Here is a 19434-nt window from a genome sequence, read left to right on the forward strand (position 1 = left end):
ACTTCCTTCTTGCTTCATGCAAGGCAAGTCTTGGGCTAGAGAAGACAGCGGCCACCTGAAACAACCCCCAGTGATCCCAAACAGACCAGACTCCACAGTCCTTACTCAGGACAGACAAGGAGACCCAACAACAAAACCCAGGAGTTTTGCCTGAGTAAGGAGTGCGTGAGCAGACTTCACAAAGTTTCTCTCAGAGGGAGCAGGGGGTCCTGCCTAGCATTGCATTCCCACAGGAAACATCACATAATGGTCAGGACACTTAGACAATAAAAACACCAAAAGCCCCCTAAACCCCAGGCTTTCTATCACAGGTTTTTCCCTTCTGAATCACCTGACCAGTGGTGACATTTAGAGCAATGAACTGGATCCCTTCCCTCGTTCTAAAGAAAGTTATCCTGGCTTTCACCCGAGTGGCTTGGGGCTCAGCCGGGGATGAATCCACCTCGATGGACATGGAACCAACAGCCAAAACTCCCACAGGTGGTAAGGGAAGTTTTGCCTGCAGGAGGATGGTGAAGGCAGCCTGGTCTGGTCTCTCTAGATGTGGCACAGGTTTTTTTCTCCAGGAAAGCAGGGACTTCAGGAAGAGTCGCACGGGAGCAGCGTTGGGTCTATTTTATCCTTTCACATCCCACCTTCGCCCTTCACGTAAGGAAACAGTTCAAAAACAAAACAAACCAAAACAAAACCAAACCAAAACAAAACAAAAAAGCAACTGTACAACCAAGTAAACCAAGTAAACTGCAGTTATTGTGCTGTCTTAGGCAGTCAAGGAACTTAAAAGGCAAAAACAGAAAGAAAAAGAAAAGATATTTTTTCACGTGTTTATCAGTTGAGACACTAGTTTTCCCATGCCTACAAGAGTCCTCAGCAATACCAGCCTCCCAAATAAGGTCCAGGCTATTCCAAAACAGCGTGAGCAAATTTTTCACTGTATTCAGATGGAAGCTGATGACTGAAAGATTAGTGCACATTTAACCGTGGCTGATGAGAGCAACTTTTAAAGAAATTCAAGTATTCATCAGTAATCTGTTCGGTTCAGAAATACTTTTGTCATCTTTAGTTTCAAGTTTTCAGAAACAGCAAGGAAAAGGGAAAGGTCACCTGTTGTGTAAGAAAATAATATTGCAAATAGTGCTGTTACATTTGACCAGGAAAGCAAGGCTGTTCAGTTGGCGCACAACAATTTTCTCCGTTCCTTGCTTTTGGGGAGAGAAAAGACTTCAAATCACTTTCTCAAGGCATGCACCAGCAGGTTTTCCTTCTGCATGTTGTAACCCACCCCTTCACTTCTCATCCCCCACAGCAGCACAAACCCAGCAAGAATGGAATTTTCACGGCGCACTTCCAGCACCTCTCACACACGTTAACTTAAGCCTCACAACACCCCTGTGAGGTAGGTAAATATTATTATACCCATGTACAGATGGGTAAACTGTAGGCACAGAAAGGTTAAATCACTTGCCCAAGGTTACACAACAACTTCGTGGCAGAGCTGGGGTCGAAACCCAGGAGTACTGTCACCCAAAAATCTGCAATGACTTTTAGACCGTGGTCACTTTCTACGCTCTCTGTAAGAGACCATCTGACAAACACAGCATTGCACAAATCCAATTAACTCCGCGGATTACAAAGTGCCTGGCTTTCAAACAGTTGCCTTGCTGCATGTGTCCCAAAGGAATGGGGAGGGCACAGGAAGGTTTATGCTCTCAAATTTTTTTTTTTTTTTTTCCATTTGCAGGGCTTGGTTTTGGTTTGGTTTCATTTTTAGGTTTTTAATATATGACAGGAAAAGGTATCCACGTTATTTTATCAACATCACTTTCCAATTGGTTTCTGTGCATGTCTGGATATACACCGAGGTCCAGATGGTTTATGCAGATTTATTTTAATAGTCACCAATTGCCTCCCTCCTCATCAGCGAAGAGCCAGTGGAACATATGCAGTGATCTGTCATCTCATTTTCCCATTTTTCTCATTATCCCACTGTCTGAGCTTCAAGTAAGGAACAAGGGTTGAGCACAGGCAATACCCAGCACAGCAGGAAAGCTCCTCCCTTTCTCCACATCACACCTCGACAGGAAAGAGTCACCACACCGTTATTCCCGAGTTCAAACACAACAGAACAATGAAGCGATTCTGAACGTGCTCATGGAGAATTAAGTGGTTTGCAACAATCTCTAGCGATACCCAAAGGTCTGGAAATGCGTTCTGCACACAGTGAAAGGTTTGCCCACGTCTATTTGGGATAGCCTCAAATCTCCTCGTTCAAACCAGGCTGAGATTCTCTGCACCAGAATACACCTGAGCTCCAAGGAAAAATAAAACCAGCAATCATAATCCTGGGGAAGCACCATCCCCAAAGCCCCCAGGGCTTGAGACAACTGCCAAAAGAACAGCATGCAAGCTCCAGCAAGCAAAGGGTCCACAACGGAGTTCACATCATCCCTACCATCCTTCATCAGCCACCTCAGCTTCTGTGGGGATTGGCATAGACCTTGTTTTGTCATGGTTATTTGGGTTTTTGTTTTCTGGTGGGTTTTCTTTTGCAGGACCACGTTTGATCTGAACAGAACCCAGAGAAAAGCAAACCCAGCAAAAGAAGGAAAAATCCTAGGAAAGCCTGTCTCCACAATTTTCCGCTGACTCCGGCAGCTTCCAAATTGTCTCCTGCCCAAGCTGCCCAGCAAGCAGGCACTAAAAGGTTTTGCAAATGCACAGTAGTAAGTTTTCCTTTTCAAAGCACCTCTGAGCTTCAATGAAATCATGCTGGACTAACCTCAGACCACATTTTCTTCAGGAGGTTTAGTCATGCTGCAGGTGTGAGGGTGATAGGTGTGACATGCAGGACCGGGGTGGGATAAATTGTGAAGTGAATCTTGTGTGTACAAAAATACATCTGAAGAGCACAGGGTGATTGCATTCTGAAAGTCAATAGCGATGCTCCTCATGTGAGCCACATTTTAGCAGGACATTCACTAAAGCTTGGATTTATTTTTGCCCTGTTTCATCCAGTCAGCTTTAAATAAAAATACATGCAAATGACTGCTGACTTTTGGCAGATGCACAAAAGGACAGGGTGAAGCAGAGAATTAGCTCCAATCCCAAACACTGAAACTATATATATTTACACTTGAAATGGGTGTCTCACTTGCATTTTGCACTGGTAATTATTCACTACTGGCTCCTCTTCTGCAGTTCAGGTTGGATTTGCTGCAGATGAAGAATGCCTCTGGTGGGTGGCAAAGCATGACAAGGGCATGGGCAGGGACCTTGTAATTCCTGTGTTTCCACTGTTGATTTGGTCTGGTCTGAATGATTCCTGTCTCTGAATTAGCTGCCTATGGATGTGTAACGCTATCACAGTAAACATGCCATCCATCTGACATGGATGGAGGGATGGATGGGTTGACATCTGAGCCATAAAAGTGATGCAGTTTGCAAAACAACCTCAGCAAAAGGAACAAAGTGAGCTGAAAAATAACTTGTCCATTGAATCAGGCAGAAAACAGAAAAACGCCAGATCCGAGCTGACGTACTCCACCACTTCCTGCATCCTGGTCTGTGGCATGGAGTTATATCTTCATCAGGAAATAAAACACTTCCAGGATCCATTCTGGCCACGAAGCCAACTGAGTAGTGCTGGCCCCATCCTGACTCCTAAAATCTTCCATCCCTGATATGGAGCAGCTGCATCCAAACTGCCGACTGGGGATGGTCTCTGGTCAATGCCAAAGCCTGGGCAAGCTGTGCCTGAGCCCAGGGCTCCTTGGAGTGGATCAAAACCATGCCAGGGAAGGTTTGAACAATAACAGTCGGGATGGTGGAGCCCTCGTGCCTTGGCATTGCCCTGGCATGGCACAGTTGGCTGGTTTAGATGATCCCAGAGTGAGTCCAGCACCACAAATGTGCCAGAGAAGTTGCTCACGGATCTTGTGATGTGAATAAATACAGGTTCAACCTTCTCCACGGCAGTTTGAAAAGCTCCTCATGCAGTATCTTTTGGCCAGAAGGTGAGATATGGTTTAAAAAGGTACGAGGGAAAAGCTGAGGAGTTAAAATCCAAGTGAAAACAAAAGAAGTTGCTGACCAACCTGCAAAAGTGCACACCAAAAAATCAAAGGGAAAATTAAAAAAAAACAGGAGGAAAAGATGAGACTCTTAGCACTGGGATTAGTACCAATAGAGAGCTGGGGTAGTTTTCCACCCTGAGCTTTTGGCTTGGCAAAAGGCGCTGTTTGGCAACAAGATCACAGGTAATCCCAAAAGGAAATGGTCACCACCCCAAACTGTCCATCAGGAACACGTTGGGAGTAGTGGCAGAGTACGTGCTTTACGTTAAGGCTGTAATGAAGTCCTGGAAAAAGAAAGAGTTCTTCAGGGATGACACAGGCTCTCCCTGGGAATCCTTTGCTAAATGATGATGCAGAAGGATATCATTCAAAGAAAGGAGAAGCAGAGGCAGAAAGTTTATGCATGTAATGAAACAGTCTTAACTCGCAGTGGAGGCGCCTGTCTTTGTTGTTATCCACACTACGAGCCACGAAGGAGGAGGACTTTGGAACAGGGATGTGTCAAGCCCTTGGTTAAGCTGGTTTGGTTGTGAGAAGTTAGCACTGCATTGAGAAGTAAGGACACTTCCAGAGTGTTTGCCCCTCCGCTCCCGGCCCGGGGTGGAGGCGACGGCTGTTGGTGTGGTGGTGTGGAGTAAGATCCCGTTCCTGAGGGAAGGCAGGCTGGAGTTGCTCATGAGAGGCAACACTGAAGGGTCTCCTCCTCCTGGCACCTGGTGACTGTGCCTTGGCTCCATGTCACTGTCCTGGTGGGAAGGGTCTGGCTGTTCAATGGGGGTCAGTGATCAGCACCACATTTCCAGACCTCAAGGTTGACAAGTTTGGGGTGCAGGACCTTCTTACGGTGCTTTTGAAAACGAGAATGCCACCTCCTGGAAAAATGGTCCCCGAGGAATAGCAGGGCTGTTTGCCATCCATTCCTTTCTCATGCTTTTGCCATGAAAATGCAGATGTGAGGAGGAGAGCTCTTCATGCAACGACCAAGGGGAGCCTTTACATGGAGTATAAGATCAAAATAAGTCTACACTAACATTAAAGGCAAGTCAAAAGAAAGCTGTGGAGGGAGAAATGCAGGCCTGTAGCTAGAGGATGGGCACCTCTGTGTTTTTAGGACTCAGCAGGTGGAGACAGAGTTCACTTCACAAATTACCTCTTTTTATGGAGACAGCACACTGATCAGGGGAGAAACAGGGTGAAATGTTAGTAGGACACTTGAGAAGGGACTGGCTGTGAAGCACAGACAATGGAGAAGGGAAATGAAAGCTTTTCACAAATATATATCAGTTCATGTGTATATATATATCTATATATGTATTTATGTGCACAGCAAACAAGGGACTGGGGAGTTAGATAGGGATGACGAGACCAAATCCCTCCCTTTGCATGAAAATGTGACCATCACATTGTTTGTAATCAGAGCCCAGAAACATCTGCCTGAAATGGAGTTTGACTGGGAATTACAGTACCAGTGACAATTTGGCTTTGTATAAACTTTGCCGTGTGTCTATAGTTTGGCGTGAAGGAGTCCTGCCCTCCTTGAAAGGGACAGACACCAGTTAAAAGTTTCCTTTACAAAACAAAATTAAACAACTGAAGAAACCCCAACGTTTTCTCAGAACACTGCAAAGGATCACTGATTGAAAAAAATGTTTCTCTTCAGGTATATTCAGGCGAAGAAAGCATTCAGCTTCTTTTAAACTGTTATATAAAATTGGTACTAGTTTCTTTAAATACTATCATAATTAAAAAAACCAACTGATTCCTGAAATTAAAAAAAAAAATCATAATCATAATTAAAAAATATCCCCCCATGCTGATCTTCTCTTCAGAATAGGTCAGCATGGGAGTTTTGCACCCTAGACAGTTACAGTATTTCTGGAATAAAAAATTGCGATTACACACAGAAAATACTACAGCATTCACTTAAAAATATCTCATTTTGTTGTTGTTGTTTTTCCCCCCCAAGTAGAGGGATGGTGGGATTGAAAAGATGCCCTGAAACGGGAATATTCCTTTAAAGGAGCAATACTCTCGAAACGGAAAAAAAAGGGTGTCGGATAGACGCAAACCCGGTGATTCAACTCAAAAAAACCCAAAAAAACCCAAGAGATTCCAGCACAGAAACAGAATCCGAGAGAGATGAGAATGTTCAGACACCGAGCGGGTTATTTGGAAATGTCAAGACAGCCCCACACAGCCCTTGGCGGGGCCGTCTGGGCTTTGCCAGCATCGGAGGTGGCAGCATCTCCTGGCGGTGGAAGGCTAAGCTAAACCACGGCGCTCTCGCTACGCTCTTGGATTTCCTCTGGTTGTTGTTTCTCGCCATGTACTTACAGTAGAGGGTGACACGAGACAGTTTTTATCAGCAGTTCCCCACATGTAACCGAGTCGAAGAATTTTCTCAGCTAAGTCACAACAACAACATCAACAAAAATACAAAGCACCAAATCATCTCGAGACGTGAGTCAGTTTTACAGGTTATTACCGTTTGAAGAAGTTTTGTTGGTTGTTTTGTTGTTGTTTGTTTTTGTGTTTTTGTGTTTTTTTTTTAATCCCGACTTTTCATGTTTTGTTTTCCTTAAAAACAAAACAGAAACAAAACAAAAAATCAAAACCCAAAAATCCCCAAAATGGAACGAAAGATGCTTTACAATCACTTTAAGGCTCGCACTGAATGAGACATGACAGGTCTTACACGAGATTACAAATAATACATGTATGCCTTTCACAGCCTTAAAATGATACAGTAGGTCAAATTATTTTGCCAGTCACTGATCAAGTATTGTGCCTTTAAATTGACTCGCTTTTTGCTACCATGCTGAGTTTTATTATTACTGAAATAATTATTAGATATGTGGAAATGTACTTTCGGATCATGTTTTTGGTTTATAATTTTGATAATTTCTTATTTTCCAGAAGTCAAGGTGGCAGGCCTTATTCTGGGCTCAGACTGGTTGGTATTTGCTCCACTGGAGACAGTGGGGCTTTAGCACAAGCAGTTGTTGGGAACAAGATCAGATCCTGTATTTTCACACTGATCTGGTACAATCCCACCTTTGTACAGGGTCCATTTCCACGAGGGAAACGGTTCCAGGGTGGGGTCACCTTTATAACATGACTTGGTCAAGGCTTGACCCAATGGTGTTATAAATTCCTTGCCAGATTATCTTACAGTCCTGATTTTGTCTATCAGATGTTGGAAAAATCAAACTCCATTGGGGTTGTCTTGGCTTTGCTTTCTTATCTTTGCTTTCTTATCTTTAGACATTTGGAGGGGTTTTTTCCGCTAAATCAAATAAGATCAACAGGATTTAATTTTTTTTCATACATTTCTCTCTTTTTGTTGTTGTTTTTAATTTTATTTTTTTTTTAATTTTAAGGTTGGCATTTCAGTTGGATGGTTGGTTTTTCTTTTGTTTTTTCCTGGCATATAATCATCAAAGAGTTTTGCATGAGAAAGGTGACAGTACTTAATGAAACTCAGCACCTAAGGGCATAAGGCAGTTGTAGGTTTGTTTGTTTGTTTTTTTTTTATATTTTTCAATCAGCACCAATCCCATAAATAATGTTCTACACTTGGTGTACGATATAAAACTGATGTGGAGATGCCTCCTTCTCCACCTGTGAATCCTAGGTGTGGAAGTTGAAATACTGTTTCTTGTGTGTAAAAAACAAAAGAAAAGTTTTTCTTTTTGTTTTTACTTACAAAACATAGAGAATATCTTTTTTTTTTTTTTTATACATACAGCAACCAGAAAGAAAGCTTATCTGAAGGTTTGTGTTTGTTTCATGATCTGTGTTTACCGTAAACAAAAATAAGGTCCCCTCTTTTACTTTTGCTTTAAGGAGCTTTAAAGTGAAGATTCATATTGTAGCAACTCATATAAGAGAGGTCCATCTCTATACCTAATACCTACAGCTGTGGGGGTGACATACTGGAGGATGTTGATAGTTCTTCTTAACCTCCTGTCTACAAAATGAGCATCCCAGGCAGGATATCTTTTTCTTGGGATGTCAATCTTAATGAGAGGCCCCTCGGGGGGGTAGGGTCGCCCAGATGGAGTAGATGGTACCATTGCTCTCACCTGGAAAACGGGCAAGCAAGTGTCAGCTGTGAGTTCCTCCTGTTGCTCCGTGACCGCTCTGGTGGGCGTAGCCTGGGCCCCCCGGTACCCAGGGGTTTGGGGCGCCATGGGCTCAACATCGGGGGGCAAAGGAATGCCCCAGAGCAGCTCGGCGCAACAGGAGCTGGCAAAGATCTTAGCTCTTGGCCCCATGGGATGCAGCACACCATAATATAACAGCATCAAAGCTATCCCAGCAGCAAAGCTAAGAAAGACACAACACAGTGCTGGCACGGCATAGGAGTCAGTGGTGTCAGGATCTCTGTAAAAATACCAAAGGAGCGTCAAGGCAGCGTTCTCCGTCAGGACCACCGTGTAATACGCAAACATTCGGTATCGAGTCCGCCCTTCCTTGACATTAAACCAGCAGAAAATGTACACAATCCCTACCACCATGTTGAAGAGGATCTCCTCCCACTTAGACATGCAGAAATCTGTCCCACCATGGATGATCCAGAAAGCCATGGCACACCAATGGACCACTACAAAGATCCCAAAGTAGAGCTGGAAGATGGAAGCAAAGAGAGCAAAAGAAATAACTCGGGATGAGATGGTGAAGAGGCGCCAGAAGAGATGGATGAGGGCCCCTCTGTAGCTCATACTCTTCTTGTCGTCCCTAGAGTCCCGAAGAAGCTTGTGATAGGAGGCTAGCACCCAAGCCAGGGACATCAGGGAGGCCACAGAGGACACACCTGCCGGAAGACACACAGATCCACTGAGTTAGACAGGAGCTTTGGTGGAAAACATCATCTGCTCACTAAATTATTGCATCTGGGGCAGGCTCAGGAGCCTGAAGGTTCAACTCACGTCAGGTTGTCCTTACAGTCTGGAGGAGAGAAATACAGAGATATCAGTGCTGGAATTGGAAATGGTGTCGTATTCAGGAGTTCTCTGACTCCTTGTCCTTATCTTCCTGAGACTCTGGATCGGCCACCCCACCCCAGCTGTTCCAGTAGGGAACAGCCTCTGTGCTCATCCTGACTGGATTCACATTTGGGGGGCTTGAAATCCAGATCCCATCTAAATGCTGAAGCCTGAGTGTGAAGGTTACTTTCTTGGAGAGCAGAATCTCTCTTGAAATGCACCACGGTAAGAGCAGGACACCTGTATTTCCCTGCAACTGCATGGATTCTTTTTTCATTCTAAAATACTTATATTTAAGCAACTTTCCCACTGATTCTGCCTTACTCAGGAATCCCCATTTGCATTTTCATTTCAGAAAAACAAAGTTTTTGTCCTGTGCAGATAAACATATAAATCCAGGGAGCATCAAGACTCATCAATACCCTTGGAAAGAGTTCCAAAACAAAGGATCTGGTCTCTCCAGCAAATCCCCTGCCTTGTTCCCAGGATGGACCCAAGACCTACACTGGAGATATCTCTTCTCCAGTCTTGTCTCCTGGCTGGAGCACAAATCCAAGTCACAGTCATGTCAGGGAGGGCACAGCCTGCACTGGGGTCACCTTCAGCTCCCAACACATCCCCCTGCACCCTGACATGGGGCAGAACACCCCATGATACTCCAAAGGGACTTGGTCTTATTCTCCATCCCAACCAACACTTAAACAATTCATTTCCTCCAGAAGATTAAATAGCCCCACTGCCCTGGAGAGGTTTTTAAAAATATAATTCCATTGATTATCACAAGGGTAGATTGAACAACTCATGGAGCAAAGCACCACAATAAAAATTAATTGAGAGGTTCCTGGGAAAAGAAAGAGCTGCTGGCATCTTTTTCATTTTCCCCCACTGCTGCTCACTTGGACAACTGTTCTGCAGGTGAGGAAACAGATGATGGACCAAAATCCATATTTGGGAAGCTCAGCAATTTGGTAGCTATGGTTGGATTGGGCCTTAGCCAAAGATTTATCTAGGAACATAACATGTAAAGTCCTAAGGAAAAAATGGTTCCAAACAAAACAATGAGAAATGCACCTCCATTTCTGACCTGTAACTGAGTGGCAGGTCTAGATCTTATTTGGATTTTATTTCTTTAAAAAATTCCAAGGAACATCTTGCTGCAGCTGCTCAGAGGTAAGAAGGTAAAAATGCCTGAAAAACCTAAATATCTTCTTCTCCTGATTTCTTTTCTCTCTGCTCACAGGGGCCTGGCTTCCATCGGAATGTAAATAAGGTCCACTGACTCCTCAGACCTCACTCTATAGAATTCATCTTGGTTTTGAGGAGCCAAACCCACAGTTTGGCAGGGTTAGTGTTCCCTCTTTCCAACCTATCCATGTCTGGAGGAGAGATCATGGAAGAGAAGGCCAGGAAGGATGGCAGACTCCAATTCTGTCTTCACTGGAATTCTCACAGCTTGCAAAGTCCACCAAAACTACCCTTTTTCATCAGCTCTCGTTTCCCTCTGAATCCCTTGTCTTTGGGCTCAAATGTGCATTAGAATTTTAGACTGAATTTTAAAAAACAACGAAGAGCAAAGCAGTAAGAGCAGAGGCCTTATCCATGAGGGAAGCTTTAAGCCACCAGATTTAAGAAAATCACAGTTTCCCCTGAGTTCTAAGTCCCTCCTATGAAACACTTGCACATAGGACTTGGGGATTCCAGCCACAGACTCACAGAATGGTTGGAGTTGGAAGGAAGCCCTGGAGATCATCCAATCACTCTGCCAAGGTAGGATCACCTGGAGCAGGTGGCACAGGAACACATCCAGGTGGTTTGGAATCTCTCCAGAGAGGAAACTCCATGCTCTCCCTGGGCAGCTGTTCCAGTGCTCTGCCACCCTCAGTGTAAAGAAGTTCTTTTTCATCTTGAGGTGGAACTCCTTGTGGTTTATTTCATGGCCACTGCTCCTCATCCTGTCACTGGACACCTCTGCAGAGTCTGGCACATCCTCTCACACCCTTTGGAGGTATTTATATGGATTATTGAGATCCCCTCTCAGTCTTCTCCAGACTGAACAGGCCCAGCTCCCTCAGTCTCTCCCCATAATGGATGGAAAGTTTTGAATATGAACACCCTCATACTCAAGCAGATGTAGATTAGATTAATTTTTAAAGTACAAGATGAGTTACATTTTTGGTAGACTTTATTAAAAGTTTTGGGAGGATGAGTCATGCCACAAAGTTTTGTTACGTATGTAAGTACTGTTTGTTGCACTATCTCTTGGCTATTCAGTTTAAAAACTTTCCATGATTAGCAAGGAAAAAAATATGTCATTTATTGTCTTATTTTAGTGCTGTTTTACTAGAAACTTGTACAGCATTAGCTGTACCTGTACAGGGAAACTCAAGCAGCACCAACCCACAGGAGACAAATGTGTCACCCTGGATTAAAAATGTTTCTGTTGGGCTCATTTATTCTAGAAAATAGAGGGGAATAAAACACACCCGAAACAATCCCCCAGTTTGCACATAAAGGCTTTACCTAATGTTTGCAGGGCAGAACCCTCCACTAATCACAGCCTTTGCTGTAAATTGCACAGAGCTGTCTCAGAGTGCGTGTGTTGAGTCACTGGCACAGCACCCGGGCTGCTGACAGTCATCTGAACGTCTCCTCCAGCCAGCAGAGAGAGGCAGACACCCCCAGAAAGTGATTCAGCCTGTCCTGACATCCGTGTGTGGGACAGGGAGGGGTTGACTCATGCTCCCAAGGTGTCTGACTCCATCCCTTGCCAGGGGACGTGCGAGCACCAGCAGTCAGGCGGGATGAGTCCCCCCTGTACGGAACAGCTCATTGTCTCTTCATCTGCACCGAGATCTGAGGGAGGTGATGAAGGATCTCTGGGCACTTTGACATATTTTTGCTCTTGTTTAAAAGTTCCCAAGTCTCGTGTTGAATGCGAATTTTGGCACCCTGGTGACGAGCAGGATCTGGACCTGGGTGTAAGAGGGGAGATCTGTAGGTGGATGTCAGCAGGAACCATGGAGTAATGTAAAGACTTACATCACTCTTACCTCTTGCTGTGTTGGCACAGAAATTATTCCCTGGCTCTTTCATAGAGACCTAAATGACACAGCACTTTTGTCATCTTGACCATAAAATTTCCCATTCCCAACTTTCCCTGTGGCTTCTAGCCCGTGACATCTTCATACAATTCACAATTCTCACAGACTCTGGGATAAACTGTCCCTGTTTTTCCTCCCACTTCTCCAGACCTTATTTCTAAGCAACTGTAGAAATCTCTTCAGTTATAACTAAAACAAAAAGTCCTGAAAAGTTGGATCACATGAGCAGTAATTTTTAATTTTGATTCTGACTCTTGCACGTGGTAACTGACGCACCTTTGTGGAGCACAAGTAGGTTTCAACTCCCTTCCAAGGTTTGTTTATCAAAGGGATGAGGTTGGGTAAACACTGAAGTCACTTCAAAAGGAGCCCACTCCCACTCTTCCCACTCTGTTCCCAGTTTTGGGAGCAGAACATCCCCACCATGCACAGCCACCTCTCTGTAGGCATTCTGGAGCCAGTTGGAAATCGGCTCCTATGGGGCTGGAAGGCTCGTGGTGGTGGCAGCTCTGTATCCCACCTGCCCACAATGAGTCAGAGGGGCACAGACCAGGGGTCTCTTCAAACCTCTCTGCCCTAGAAAGCCATGAGTGACACACAGGCCAAAGTCAGTACCATCAAGGAATCCCTTGAATGACACAGCACCCAAAATAATCCCCCAAATTCCTTTAGGAATGGACCCTGAAGTCCCTGCAGTGAGACATCTGCTCACCTACATTCAGCACGGGGAGGGAGATCTCTGTAATGTCCCATTTGGCAGATGAAGCACCAAGATTTGAAGGATTTACCCAAGATCTGGTATAAAACCCAAGCTAAAGCAGGAAATGGTTCTCCCTCACATCACAGTGCGCTTGACAAGACATTTCAGACAGGATTCAGCTCCTACTGAGGAGACTCACCCCAGGCTGTTCGTGGTTAAATGATGTCTCTTTGCTCAAAGGAGGATCAAAGCTTAGTGCAACCATCACAGGTGGGAATCCAGCAACGTTTGAGATGCTTTAGGATATTCCAGACTGCCATGTGGAGCCGGCAGATGCGACAAACTTGCATACAGAGGACAAGAACATTTCTGAGCTGGGAGCTGGAGTGAAGGAAGGTACTCAGGGCATTTCAAATGACACCAGCTGAGACTCAAAAAAAATTTCTGCCTTTCTCAGGGGAGCTCATGATCCTTCTTTAATGATAAACACATGGCACAGAAAAATGTGCAACAGGAAATGGCACAGAGAGATGAAAAAGCAGTGGGAAATAAGGCAGGTGTATAAAAGTTAAATTTCTGAGAATGTCAGACCAGATTCTCTGAGAAAGGGAAACAAGAGCTGTTGCTTTGGATCATGGAGACATGAGTGGACTTGAGTAAAATGCAGACACTGATCTGTTGCCAGAGGAGAGGAGCCTGAACCACTCTGACTTTTAAGGAAACTGCTGAAGCTCACAGGAACACCCTGAATTTCACCCTGGTTTGTTTTTCCTCCTCTGGTTTGTACCCATGGTACAGAAAAAGGAAGGTCATCTCAGATTTTTAAAAAAGCTCTTTGGAAAAAACCCCATCCACACAAAAGAATGAAAACAATGACTCCCCTTAAATTGCCATTGCTGCTTTTAAAGCCTAGGAACAAAAACAGTGCAGGGAAGGCCATCCCTGTCTATCTGGCCTATTCCTGCTATGCAGCTGTGCAAGGTTTTACAGCCAGTCTAAAAGAAAAAAATCACACACACAGATGAATATTTAAAATGAACAATATACCCATCTTGGCCTTACTCAGTGTTGTCCAGCTGAGGAGAGAGGATTTTCATAGGGGTAGGTACAGTTCCCATCACAAATCCAGCTGCAGGTTGTTGGCTGCCCGTAATTTGGATGCAGTTGCTGTAGCACATTCCCCGAGTGTTTCCTGTGGTGCCTGTCCCTTTAACAGGGACATGAAAATGATGCCTAAACAGTGCTCTATTTCTTTTTTGACATTAATTCTCCTTAAGACTCCACTAAAACAAAATGGGAAGATACCAACGTTTCTCCCGGGTGAGCGGGATGGCAAATATTGAGCGTGACACGAAACCTTCCCTCAGCCCCTGTGCAGAGGCAGCTCTTGCTTAATGCCAAGTGCCACGTTTCAGTTCATCTCCATCCCTGGCTGGCTGCTCAGCCCCTGTGCTGTGAACCCTGTTATCCTGTTTTCCCCTTTGGGTGGCATGTTCCTCCCTGAAGCTCAGTGGGAGACGAGGAACAGGCTTTCATTTTGATGCACACAGAGTGAAAATGCATTTATACACAAAAGAGATCAAGCCAGATCCTGCTTTTGTAATAACAGGGCCTGAAAGTCACTCTCCCTTATTTTTTAATCTGATTTAATTTGTTTGTGTTAGAGTAAAAGGGGTCAGAATCAGACCTCAGGTCTGATTTTTATTGTTTCCTGATGGATTTTGATGCTTGATCTTTCTTTATTCTTCCCCATCAGAGGAGGGAATGACTCGTGTCTTTTTTCCTTTATTTTCCCTCTTTGTCTCTTCGAACATGGAAAAAAATGTGGAACATTGCCAGTATATATAAATAGTAAAAGGCTGCACAGACCATTTTGCCACTCATTTTCCTCACTGGATTTCAGGACACTTCCTTAAACAGTTTCTCCAGTGTGTCACCAGTCCAGTCTGGCAGATGAGAACTACTCCACCTCTTGTGAACACGATGCAAAAGTCTGACCCAGGAATGGCCTCCTCACATTTATGTGACACCTCTGTGCTCTACTAAGAGCTGGAATTGCCAGGTATGAAAATCCAGATTGTGACACTGGGGAGACTGGGAAGAGATATCACACCCGTGTCCTGTCCTTTGCTCTTTTCTCACAGAAAATATTTTGGTTTCATCAGGCAAGGGGTGGGTTTCACATCCTCAGCACCTGCTCCCTTGCTAGGGAGATCCTCTGGGACCTTCTTCCAAGGGGTATCACATCCCTATTGTCCAGGATCCAGCTCACCTGGACACAGCATCACAATTCCATAGGAAACAGAAAACTGCTGATGACTGGGAAAGGCAGGAAACAAAGGTAACTCCTTTCAGGGACAGATTTCCAAGTAGGTCTGGATAACAAGAAAGCCTTCTACCACCAAATCCCACTGGAGTCCCACACAAGGCTTGAGTTGAATTTCTGTACAGGATAGTCCATGTCCAAGCTGGCACAAGGAAAACTCTTCCAGATTAGACCAGAGGCACCTCGGTGTTCCCAAACCTTTCACTGTGAGAAAACCCGTGCCAGGGCAAGTCCACAAAAGCTCATCCCATGGAGAGTTTCCCTCCCGCCCCTTGACAGTTAAAGGCTGGCTCATGTCCTGAAATGATGCTTCCTAAACCCTTCTCCTTTTGCTAAATTAAGATATCCTCAATGACCCCAGAAAAGTTGAATCTCTCCTTAGTTCCTCCCCCAGCCCACGCCGCAGCACCGCCTTGAGGAAGCATCCATGGGGTCACCAGGGATTGTGTTTCCAAAGGCCTTGCTTTCTCCCCTTTCATCCTGCTGCCTTTCAGCTGTCCCCAGTGCCCCCTTTTCCCTGATGCAGGAAGAGGTGACCGGCCACACTCATCTGATCTGTGCTCTCATTATCTCGGCTGCTTCTGTCGTGTCCTATTCATGTCCTCTGTGAACTTGGGCACTCCAGCTCCAACCCTGCAGCCATCGAGTCTTGTGTCTCCTCCTGGATGTAAGCCAGAGACTGAGCCTGCTGTGGGAGGCACGAGCACCCCAGGCCAAGCAGAGATGGGATAATACACACTCTGTTTGGGATTGTCCTTGAATGACCTCAGTGAAGTGTCAGTCTCCTATTCAAAATGTTGGCCATCACCCACCACATCAGGATTAGCAAAGCCTCCCCACTGTTCTAAAACCCTCTGTATGAAGAGACCCCGTCCATCACGTGCCTCAGTGTTTATTTCACCCCAGGAATTCTGTCTGAGATATGGGATGAGTTGTGTGGAAATGCCCCTGTCTCTCCATGGACTCTTCCTGGTGAATCATGGAATGGATTGAGAGGGAAGGGTCCTTAAAGCTCATCTCGTTCCAACCCCCTGCCATGGGTAGAGACACCTTTCACACTCTCAGCTTGCTCAGATCCCATCCAGCCTGACCCTGAACACTTCCAGGGGTGTGGTTCAAAGTGAAATAACCAAAGAACATGGTAAGAGAAATAATTGGTAACAGCGGTTTGGCATCCACCAACTCCTCACAAGAGCTTAGAGGGGAGCACTGAGTCTCAGCAAGGTGAAGAGAAGAGAAAGGAGGATTGCTGAAACCTGTTCCTGGCTCCAAGATGAGCACAATAGCCCACAGTGGCTCCTGCAGAGCAGAAGCTGAGACCCCACATGGTGTGGGCATATTCAAGTGACACAACACAATGAATTTATACCACTGAAGGCCAAGCAGGTAAAACAAGCCCCCAACACCCTCCTGAGGTGAGGAGCGTGCCATGGTCAGTCAGAGGGCATGCTAAAACAGCCAGACAGAGTTACCAACAGCCTCAAGTGGAGAAAGACAGCATACCTCTGTTAAATCATTGAGAAGAAGGCTGGTCTCAACAGGCATGTGTGTACACAGCCCTCATCAGCATGAAAAGCCACTTCTGCTTTCCATAGCAGCCTTTCCCCTTTCCCAGGATGCTGACTGCAGATATCTCAGGTTTTACCTATTTATGTAGGGAAAGAAGCTGCTGACACCTGTTCCAGAGTTGGAACATTTCTGGCAGCACTTAGGGGAAATCTCAGTCCCTGTCTAAGCAGAGATCCACAAACAAGCCTCAACTCACTTGGCTAGCTGGGGTCTTTTTGTCACCACAGATCAGCTCATAAAAACCAGCAGAGAGGAGAGGAACACATGGGAAGAGAGCCTGGTGGTGGTATCTGAGCACCAAATGAGAAACAGGATTACTTGTTGACCCTGAGCCCAGCTGGCAGAATCTGCCATGCCCATCCTGTTAAAATCCCCCAGGAGCTGTATCCAATCTGCCCAATGGGAATGGTTCCTGGACTATGTGAATTTGTTTTTTCATGCCTGGGGAAGCATTGGAAAAGGGCTGGCAGGCAAAATAAACTCTACCAGAGACCAATTTAGCACAGTCACCTGAGTGCCAGTGCTTGGGCTCCAACACTGTGTTACAGCTATAGACAAAATCTGATCACAGCCCTCTGTTTATCACAACCATGGTCGTATAATCCCTTTCATCACCTTAAAAATAATGTGGGAGACCTTTGGCTCAACTCCTCAATGCCTGGAGTTGAAGCTTCTCAGATTATCAGATTTTCCAGGCTGGGCAGATTAAATTAGTCCAGGTGGCTGCTGTGTCTGGACAGCTCTGGGGAGCCCAGGCATGGCAGGTAGAGCTTAGGTGAAATGTAATACAGATGTGGGGACAGCTTTCTGACAGAAAAATGTTATTTTAGCAGGATAGGGTAATCCCTCCAGGAATCTGGTCTCAGCTATGCTCCCAAAATTATGCCTGAGGAAAATGTCAGTGTGAGTCCACTGCTAGAACCAGAGACAAATCCTGCCTTCTGCAGAGCAGCCTCTTCTGAAACAACTCCACCCAGCCACCAGAGCCTCTGATGGGACTCTAATGGTGGAGTTCAAGGAAATGACAACACACAAACTCACTTTTCAGGGGGAACAATGCATGACAGACGTCTAAGAATTCCATTCAGGAATTTGGAGTGAGTTTGGTGATTTGACTCAGTCCTAAAGAAGCTGGAGGTAATCAGGGAACAGAGAGACAAACACAGTCTTACTTTTGGCGTTCCTGTTGGTGTGACATAAATGATACAGAAGTGTTTATAACACTAAAACTATCTAGTTTTAAATGGCTCCTCTGTTTTGAAGCTTCCCCTAAATGTTAAGAAAATGGAACGGAAAGAATTCACTCTTTTCCTTTCAGCAAAAGGAGATTTATTTTTTTTCTCACAGAAAGAACCCCCACTTCAGCAGATTCTACTTTGAGAGTGCTCATGCAGAACAGTTCTTTGTGATTTTTGGAATCAGAATTCTTATTAATCTTACTGATGATGTTTTCATGTCAGTGTGGGGCTGCATGGGTGGTGTTTCTGATTAGAAGAGCTGCTGTTATCACTTCAATTTGGGTTCATGTGGACCAGTAACCCCCATTGCAGCAGCAAGGACTCAAGTGCCAAAACCTCTCTAGGATCTTCCCTCCACGCCCAAGTTCACGTTTTCCCAGTGCATCCTCTGGAGATCATGAATCCCACAAATCCCTGACTCCCAGGTGGGCAGGGATGGCACTGAAGCTGACAGAGACACCCAGAACCAACAACCGTGTGCATCTCTGTCTTCTAATGACCCAGAGACATGAAGGAGAGATGGTCTGCTCTGAGCTCTAAACCCCTCCAGGCACCAATCACCTGGGTTAATTCTGCATTAGAAATGTGCTGGGAAAGCAGCAGCAGCCGGGATTTCCTGGGCACAGATTAGCTTGTTTGGAAATAGAGCATGAGAACTGCTCTTCGTGTCTATTTTTGTCAAAAGCTGCATGAATTGCCACTCTTTTCAGGCCGAGGTGCCCTCTGCACAGTCATCACTGTAATTATAAAGACTTTTGAGTTAAATCCCCGTTAATCTGAAGACTTTAAGTGCTGTCTCAGAATGGCACTGGAAAAGAACCCCACCTGAGCCCCTACAAGTGAACAGCCACAGATGAGAGGATGTGAAGCTCCTCAAGAGACCCCCAAGAGATTTCACTGGAAATGCTCCACCAGGGTGTTCTGACAACACCTCCAGTGAGGACAGGATTTAACTCTGTGCAAGCAGAGCAAAATCCTTCTTTGTAGGCAGTGTTAGAAGGCAGGGGAATCACACAAACCTGGCTCAACCTGACAGGAGCACAACCATCTCCAGAAACTTCCCTTGCTAATCCCTGCTGAGAGTTTAGGTTTTGTCCCTTTGCTAATTAAAACAGTCTTCCTAGAACAACAGGCACAAAAACCCACATCCCAAACATGGTTACCTCAACTGGTAAGAATAAGATGGCAAAATCCAAGGGGGGTTATTCTTAGAGGAAAAATCAGATTTCACATTCAACAACTGGTTCTTTGTGAAGGGCACTTTAGTTGCAACTTGTGGTGGTAAATTCTTTGCTAAGATTTTCAAGGGTATCCAATCCAACAGAGCTGCTTCCAGTCTGAATCCTGAAAATATCAGAAGGAGCCTCCCACTCTGAGATTTTGCACACCTAATGATATTTTAACTCTACTGTTAGGAACCCTTAGAAGAGGAACACACC

The 19434-nt window shown here is 45.2% G+C and overlaps 1 protein-coding gene across 1 annotated transcript in view; it reads right to left on the reverse strand.

Moving 5' to 3' along the window:
* Positions 1–7664: 7664 nt before the first annotated feature.
* Positions 7665–19434, reverse strand: part of XKR6 (XK related 6) — a 168417-nt gene continuing 156647 nt past the window's right edge. The window contains exon 3 of the mRNA XM_086875584.1: positions 7665–8889. Coding sequence (XP_086731710.1) covers positions 7925–8889 — 965 coding nt within the window. The 3' untranslated portion in view covers positions 7665–7924. The remainder of the gene's footprint in view (positions 8890–19434) is intronic.

This window comes from Cyanistes caeruleus, chromosome 2 (assembly GCF_971803275.1).
Source record: "Cyanistes caeruleus chromosome 2, bCyaCae1.hap1.1, whole genome shotgun sequence".
NCBI lineage: Eukaryota > Metazoa > Chordata > Aves > Passeriformes > Paridae > Cyanistes > Cyanistes caeruleus.